Raw genomic sequence first — 8,799 nt, 5'->3', positions numbered from 1 at the left:
TTGGCTAATTTGATTCGGTTTGTGGTGACAAGCATACAAATATATTATGTTTGAATGTATAGTCATGTAAGTTCGGTTGTTAAATGGTAAATAATGAACATGTTTCATAATTGTTTTTGTTGATTGTTTTGGTACGGATCCAAAATGGTAAAAGATGGTTATGATTTAGGCATGTTTTGGTTAACTTTTAATGGATACTTAAAAGTATCAAGTTGATGTTAATATTATTATAGGTATGCGCATAAGTGTGCTTGTAAATTCGGTTTTGATATGTGGTTCATTTTGGTAAGCTTATGATCTTTATAATGTTGTGATTGAATCAATGACTAGTTAATAGGATGAAATATAAAGTTAGGTATAATAATATATATTTACATGCGAATTAGGTGTGCAAGGGAATGTTATTTGCGTTCAATTGATTAACGTGGTTTTTTTAGGGTAAAATGCGCACTATACATATATATGCATCACTAGTATGTTCGGCTATGTCGTAATGTTACTAAAGTCGCATATGTGATTGCACCAAATTATGGTATTATGGTTCGATTGGTTTTATTAGGTGCTTGTGCAGAAGTTATGAAATGTTATGTTTGATATTCAAATGATGAAATAAATATAGTGACATATTTTTTTTAATGTATGAAATGTAATGATATATGTTGGGATATGTCTTAAGTATACAAATGCCATTAATATTAGGGTTATGTGGTTCGAATATTAATATGTATGAAGTACATGAAATTTGGCTTTGTTGCACATTAGTTAATTCGAACACGTGGTTATATAGATGATATTAATATGGTTGAAATTTGAAGCATGGTTTGTATATGTGTTATAAGAAATAAAGCATGATAAATTTTATCTGGTTATGTGCTTTGTATGTGCAAATTTAACTAATATGAGTTGGTGGATGATTGATATTGGATTTAAAAGTTATATTGTATAGAAGTTGATATAACCACGTGTACGAAAATGATAATTGATTATGTGGAATTGTGTTTTGTTCGGTAATGCCTCGTAACCCTAATTTGACGATGGATACGGGTTAGGGGTGTTACACCCGTGACAAGTGGTATCCAAGCTATTAGTTTGAAGGCACTGTTGGGATGTCAAAAGAAGTTGTCGGTCAGAGTAAGCCAATAGAGACTCGTGGAAGGGACAGAAAAGTGAGTCGATCGAGTGACTTGTTGTCAGCTTTGGAGGATTGAGTCGTCACTTTCGAGGATTCCATGGGGGACATCAATGAGAGGATCAACGATGTCGATGATAGACTCATTGATGGGTTGCAAATGATGAAGGAGCAATCCAAAGACTTTGTGACCATGTGTCTCACTTCCAATAGGGATTGCGTGCAAGGTTTGCTAGATTCCCAAAGAAAAAGGTTGACGGAGAGGAACGATACTCTCGAAGCCATGGTGATGGCTTTGAAGGAGGAAACAATAGCCATGACGATAGCTTTGAACATAAAAAAAGAAGAGCTCGAGGGAGAGCTGGCCTTGTGTCGAGCAGTCGTGGGGAAAAGAGTGTCAAGTGCAACACTTAGTAACGAGGATGTCTTGAAGCCGAAAGAGTTTATGGGGACAAGGTCTGCATGCGATGTGGATAATTTCTTGTGGAGGATGGAAAACTACTTCCGTGCGAAAGGCATCACAGATGATGCGGTTTTAAGGTAAACACTGCTTCAATGTTTCTTACTGATATTGTGCTTTTATAGTGGCGAGGCAGGACCACAGATAAAAGGCAAGGTGAGATTGAGACGTGACAAGAGTTTCAATGTGAGTTGAAGGGATAGTTTTACCTAGAATTTGTCAAAGAAAAAGCTCAGGAAAAGTTGCAAGGGATAATGTAACGGGGCACAGTGGGGGAGTATGTACGAGAGTTCAAGGAATTCATGCTCCAAGTTTCAGATGTGATTGAGAAAGAAGCATTACTTGCTTTTCATAATAGATTGAAGCTGTGGGTCAGGCAGGAGGTGGAACAAAGATGTGTCTAAAAGCTGTCAGAAGCCATGCCGATAGCAGAGTCCGTGGTCAAGCTTGGTTTAGGGAAAGACAAGCTTGAGTTTTCCAAGTCCGAAAAAAGGGGTGTATGTGAAAATGATTACAATGAAGATGCTGTTGATGGCAATGGCAATGGCAATGGCAATGGCAACAACAACAATGGTGGTAATGGGAAACCATGAGTTGTGAAGAAGAAACCTAACAAGAAAAGGGACAAGTTGAAATGCTTTCTCTATGATGGTCCACACATATTGAAAAAATGTTCGAAGAAATCCGCGCTTAAGGAGAAGCCGATAGGTAAGGCATTGGTACTTGGTTCGAGCGTAAAGGATGTCGAAGCCAATGAGGTTAAAAGTGAGAAGAAGTCAATGGAATGCTTCTTATGTCATGGTTCGCATAGGTTGCGAAAGTGTTCGAAGAAGTCTGTCATCAAAGGGGATGAAGGAACAGACAATGAGCCCAAGGAGCTTGGTTCGAGCAAGGGAAAAGTCGAAGCCAAGAGGGAAAAGAGGAGCAAAAGAAGCAAGTAAAGTGCTTCTTGTGCCGTGGTTCGCATGAGCTGCGAAACTGTCCAAAGCAAGCCGTAGTCAAAGGAAAGGCAACGTTTGAGTTTGGTGAGTCATCGAATGGGCTTCTACCTAAGGAAGATGTGAGTTTGTCATCGAACTTAGGGGAAAAGTAGCGATAAAAATAGTGAAGCTGGGACCAATGAGGCTCAATTCGAGTGAAGCGTCGGAGTTGGCCGAGTCATCGACAAAGTTTCCACCTATGGGAAGGTGGGTGGTGCATCGGACTTCAAGGAAAGAGAAGTGATGCAAGTTTGACAGTTGAACAGAGTAAATACAACAAGTAAGATGGTTTGAGTTAAAAAGCAATGTAAATCGATGCAAAAGTCCTAAATGAAGGGAAAAGCTAAGGCGTCAAGATGAGACCGAGGTAAATCAAGTCAGTGCCATTCGGAAGTCGCGACGAGGGCATTGGGAGAATGGGTGGAGGAAAATGTCACTGGTTGTAGTTCAAAACCCGTAAACATTGCACCAAATGCATCCAAAGGAGGTCTATTGTGTAGATGGGGATCATTTGGCCTGCAATAACTGGCCCGATTTGGTAAGCTATTGGAGAAGCCTGTCAGATTGAAGCATGGTTGGCCCGATAAAGAAGATATGACAATTTAAGCTATTTTGGCAACTAATCTTAGAAGATTGATAGAATCATATCTTGTAAAGATTAGATTAGATTTGATATGACATATCTTGTAAATCCTTAAAATCAAGGGATATAGTTAATTTCGTCTGTCGATGTAAATGTATCTTGACCGTTGGTATTGGGGGAGCTCAACTATAAATAGAGAGTCTCCCCCTCATTTGTACGCACTCCTTTTATTGTTTCATTATTCTTTGTGAATAAGAGAATGTAGAGAGCATTTACTCAAACACATTGTGTGCGTTCTTTCTGTTGTTCTTTTGTTGCTTCTTTTGGCATAAATCGTTTCCGCTATACAAATTGGTGCCTTGGAGGGGTTCTTAAGGAATCCTCACTTGAGTAAAGGCTAACTTAGGCGAGTTTGGACGAACGGATCGCTCAAGGCCACACGGATCGCGAGATGAAAGATTTAGCCCCGTGACACTAGTTCATAGTTTGTTTATACTGTAATAGTTTGATTATTTATTTTAATTTGTAATCCATTTATGATGTAATAGTTTGATTCTGCACTTGGTGATTATTCATACAAATATTTATACTTACCATTTGGTTTTACTGTCCTTGTAAACTTACTATATATAAAAATACAAGATGTAAAAATAATATACCCATGCTTATTATATATAAAAATTTTGAATGAATTGGTGTCATCTAAATCGAGTCTCAACTCAATTGTTAAATTACTAAAATTTAAAATATTATTAAATTTGGAGTGAAAATAAAAATCTATCTTTTGTGATTTTAAAATATATAATGATTATTAATTTATTTTATAATTTTAATATACAAAATTTATTAATAAAGATAATATATTATTTTAATAACAAGTTAATAATATAATCATAATTGTATCAATAAAAAATATAATCATCAATAAATGGTAATTTATTTATTTGAAAGTTTCTTCACTTATTTATATAGTTTTTTTTTCTCATTGCTTTGATGTATATAGATTATGGATAATAGTTTTGATTGATGGCATTTAGCTGCCTGTAAAGGAAATTCCTCAGATTCACAACTTAATGGAATAATAGATAAAGGCAAATATAAAGGTCTAATTCCGGATTCAGTATCTGTACTCTTTGAATTTTTAAATTTTAATTCTTTTATTTTTTTAATTTCAACAATTTGATCCTTCTATTTATTTGATTTACAAATTAAAATACTCATTAATTGATTTCCATTCGAATACCATATATTCAAATTTAGTGAAAGTGTATTATTAGTATTATAAATTGTAATTATTTTTTTAAAAATTAGATAAAGAGGAGTGTTATTCTTCGATTTTCAAATGATAAATTACACTTAAGGTCATTAAATTATATATAAATTTATGTTTTGGTTACTTAATTTTAAAAAAATTACAAAACAATTATTGAATTATTCGAAAGTTTTCATTTAAATTACTGAGTTGTTAAAACCACTCCTGTATGGCCTTCTCTGTTTACACTGTCTGTACCAATTGAAAGCTCTCATTCTTTTTTTTTTTTACAATTCAATTTTTTTCATAAAACAACTTTAAACATCATGAATCTGCGAAACAAAATCCAAATAACTTTCTTCTCTAATCTCTAACACTGATCGTTAGATTGAACCTAAGGTATGTTCTTCTACTTCTTGATGGGTATTGATCCACCATACCAATCGTTGAATTGTCGCTTGGAGCTCATTAGATAGATTAAAAAAAACCTTAGCATCCAATGACTTAACTAAAAAATTTCAAACAGTTTAGTGACTTTAAATGAAAATTTTTGTATAGTTTAATAATCATTTTTGTAATTTTTTGAAGTTGAGTGACCAAAGCGTAAACTTAATAATAGTTTAGTAGCCTTTGCATGTAGTTTACAAAGAGAAACTTAGTAATAGTTCAGTAACCTAATATGTGAGTTTGGATGGGCGATGCATTTACTGGAAAGTTAAAAACAATAATGGCAGTGAGATTAATTACTATAGTTGTGAGATAAAAGATTACATCGTACCACAACCACAGTCCATTAGTTAGAAAGTACAGAGGCTAGTGCAAAATTAAACAAGAAATATAAAATATAAAAACTCACTTATCTAAAATCACGATTCTTTTAAAACTCGTGATTATTATCTACACTTTAATGAATCTACAAAATGTGAATAATTAGTCATTAGGTGGTTTCGGTTGGTTGAAATCGGGAAACCCAAAAAAAATAAATAATTAAAATAAAAACTGCGATCCCTTATTCCCTCTTAGATTCTCTGGCTATCCAAACAACCCTATCCTGGAAATTTCCCACTTTTTATTCCGTCCAAAGAAAATGGCATTTAATTCACTTCCTTTCTTTTAATCCCACCTTCTCTACTCCAAATTTTCTCTAGAACCATACTTCGAGATGGCTTTTCTCATGCCTTCACCTGAAATTTCCACCGCCTCTGCAAAATTTTTCTCTAACCCTACCCCCCGCCCTAAATTTCTCAAGAGCTGCGCGATTTCGAAGAACGACGACGAGAAAGTTTGGTCAAGGACCAACGCTAGGGTCGGTGTTAAAGATGCCGGCAGTACGGTTTCGTGTTTGAGCCAAAACTTGAGGTTGTACGTACAATTTTCGGCTCCGGTGAAGCGAGGATCGAAGCCCAGCAAAGAGGAAGAGGAGAAGCAGGATTATTACGTGAATATGGGTTACGCTATTCGGACCTTGAGAGAGGAGTTCCCGGACATCTTTTACAGGGAGCTCAGTTTTGATATTTACAGGTTCGGATTCAATTTTCCCGCATTTGATTTCTTTGAAATGGAGTAAATAATTGAGAATTCTGTAAAATAAATTCGATTTTTCAAAGTTTTCCTTGTTCATCTGCTGATTTTGGATTCTCATCGTTAAATTAAAAAAAGAAGAAGAGAGAAAGGTGATGACATTTGTTTGAATAACGCGTACTAATTCATTCCAAGCTTATGTTTTTGATGTAATTAGATGTTTTTGAATGTTGGTCTTTTGTTTGAATGTTGATTGTCTGTGTGTGTGTGTATAAGGAAGAAAGTATTGGCTCTTAGCTTAGAACATAGAGAACTCTGTTAATAGTATCCTTGTTTGATTGGTTTTACAAATTGATGGATGGCAAAGGTGGTTTTGTTAAGGGCAAGGTGTGCACTCTATGCGTTCGAACCCTTGTATTGACTAAGGCACGAAGCGCTAAAGCAAAGCGCTTTTGCTCGAGTGCAATAAGGTGCAACATGCATGTGTGTGCATTTTTGTTTATCTGTTAGTCTTGATGAGTACGTGCTTGTGTGTATGATAAGCTTAAGATTTATACTTATGATAATAAACTCTGAAAGTTGGTCGAATTTGTTTAGTGAACAACCTAAATTTTCTTTTAATTTTGTTGGCCGGGTGCATGATTTCTTTTGGTCCTGTGCCTGTCGTCGTATACTCAAATATTGAGAAGGATCCCTTTTCAAAAATGGTTTTTCTTTTTGTGTGTGTGTGTTGCCTTACAAAAGTGCATGCCTAGGGTGCCGAGCTTTTGCCTACTGAATGCGCCTGGCCTGAAGGGGTTTGAGGTGCTTTTGTTTGATGCTAAGGCGCAATGCCTAGGTTCTTGTCTTAACAATACTGGATAAAGTTATGCCGTACGTGCATAAATAGCATATGCCACTAGGCTGATGCATGCTGCTGCCTTCCTCGTGTAAATAGATTATGGGCTTTTCTATGTGACACCTCTATAAATGCAGGAGGATTAATTTTCTCATATACTGTCCATCTTTATACTCCATATTCTGACAAAGTTACTTCTCCTCTATTTAGGGATGACATTGTATTCAAAGATCCTCTCAATACTTTCATCGGAATCGACAATTATAAGTCAATCTTCCGGGCGCTGCGATTCCATGGGAGGATTTTTTTCAAAGCTCTCTGGCTCGACATTGTCAGTGTATGGCAGCCAATGGAGAATGTCGTAATGGTTCGCTGGACCATCCATGGCATTCCACGAGTCCCATGGGAGAGTCGTGGTCGATTCGATGGCACTTCTGAATACAAACTCGACAAGAAGGGTAAAATATATGAGCACCGAGTCGACAACATCGCACTGAATTCACCCCCTAAGTTTCAAGTGCTAGCTGTGGAAGATTTAATCCGATCTGTAGGTTGCCCCTCAACCCCAAGGCCAACTTACTTCGAGATTTCATCAGCTTCACCTCCAGAAAAAACATAATAAAACCACCTTAAGTTCTTTATAATTTTTGGTAAATAATGTGTTTCATGGTTTGTTGAGCTATATATAGCATGAAATGGGTGTTATTAATGAGTAAAAAACTTGGTTTAGATCACAAAGCTAGCACTTAGTATTTGCTTGGGTTGTGTTCTCATATTATGATATCAAACAAGTTGTATGGTTTTGTAAAAATACAAGTATATTGAAGTTCGCTGCAAAATGGAATTATTAGCTTTGTTCAACTAAGCTCCTGGAAGTGTTTTTATAAGTGATTTTAAAAAAAAAATGCTTGCATTTGCTGGGATTCGAACTTGGGTTTTTTGGTTGGAAGGCAATTATAATAATAAATAAGCATTTTAAAAAATGTATATATTAAATTTAAATTTTATATTAATATTTCTGTTAATATTAAATAAATACAATTATATTAATATTAAACAAAATAAAAATACTCTCACCTCGTCCCTCTCCCTCTCGCCCCAATTGTAGCTCCCCCACCACCGTCCCCATCCCCCTACCTCCCCAAACCACCTATGTATCCTTCAAATACCGAACCTATGCATCTCCTCCTTGATTCAAGAAATAATTGACACTAATTGCCTAATTCTCAAATTGACCCCAACACACCTAAAAGCAATTCCAAGAATTTGAAAAGGAAAAAAAAAGTCTTTGATCCCAAGTTTCTTCGGCAATGGACGAAGCAACATCTTCGATCCATTCGCCATCGACGTATGGGACCCTTTTAAGAATTTGGAGTCACTTTTCCGAGAGAATTCAGCGTGCAGCAATGAAAATGGAAACGACCAATAAAGAACCTGTTTCTACAATAGGGTTAATTTTTTAAATTATGACTAAATTGATATAATATATAAAAATTGAGGGCTAAATTTATAACTATACCAATTTTAATAGGAGTGATTAAAATAACTGAAGTATATAACGAGTGTTTAAATTATAATTTTTTTAATTTTAGGTACCTAAAATAATTTTTTTTATACATGGGTGACTTTATGTAATTTATCCTGATAATAATAAAGTTTGAAAAGATAAACAACTTAAGCATCATAAATTAAATTATAATTAAAATTTAAAACAAAAATCACAAAATAATTTAATTGCATGCAACAATCAAATATAATAACATTGTTTTAAAATTTTTATAAAAATATATTTTAAATATAAAATAATTTTTTAATATTATTTAAATTTAAATATATTCCGTAAAATTTATGCATGTAATATAAATAAATAAATTCATGCCTCGCACGGATAAAAATTAATTAAATGACCTAAATTTATTATCAATAAAACATTAAAACCTCAAAAATCATTAACATTAAATCTATTTTTTTTTCAAAGTTCCTTTATTAGTTTAAGTGGGCCAATTAATGTTCTGTCTATTACCTTTGCTTTCAAT

At 34.6% G+C, this 8,799-nt stretch overlaps 1 protein-coding gene across 1 annotated transcript; it reads left to right on the top strand.

The window, feature by feature from the left end:
• Nucleotides 1-5,299: 5,299 nt before the first annotated feature.
• LOC107922519 (uncharacterized) lies at nucleotides 5,300-7,624 on the top strand. The gene is made up of 2 exons (XM_016852597.2): nucleotides 5,300-5,925; nucleotides 6,974-7,624. Exons 1-2 carry the CDS (start codon nucleotides 5,567-5,569, stop codon nucleotides 7,380-7,382), a joined length of 768 nt encoding a protein of 255 aa, XP_016708086.2. The 5' UTR covers nucleotides 5,300-5,566; the 3' UTR covers nucleotides 7,383-7,624.
• Nucleotides 7,625-8,799: the final 1,175 nt, after the last annotated feature.

The sequence above is a fragment of the Gossypium hirsutum genome, chromosome D08 (assembly GCF_007990345.1).
Source record: "Gossypium hirsutum isolate 1008001.06 chromosome D08, Gossypium_hirsutum_v2.1, whole genome shotgun sequence".
Taxonomy (NCBI): domain Eukaryota; kingdom Viridiplantae; phylum Streptophyta; class Magnoliopsida; order Malvales; family Malvaceae; genus Gossypium; species Gossypium hirsutum.
Note: the sequence above shows the minus strand (reverse complement) of the source record. Positions and strands in the feature narration are given on the sequence as shown.

Bases quoted from the DNA above. Each gene is read 5' to 3' on its own strand.
- LOC107922519 (XM_016852597.2), top strand. From the start codon at position 5,567: ATGGCTTTTCTCATGCCTTCACCTGAAATTTCCACCGCCTCTGCAAAA. The intron at 5,926-6,973 runs GTTCGGATTCAA...TCCTCTATTTAG, and splicing joins CTCAGTTTTGATATTTACAG to GGATGACATTGTATTCAAAG.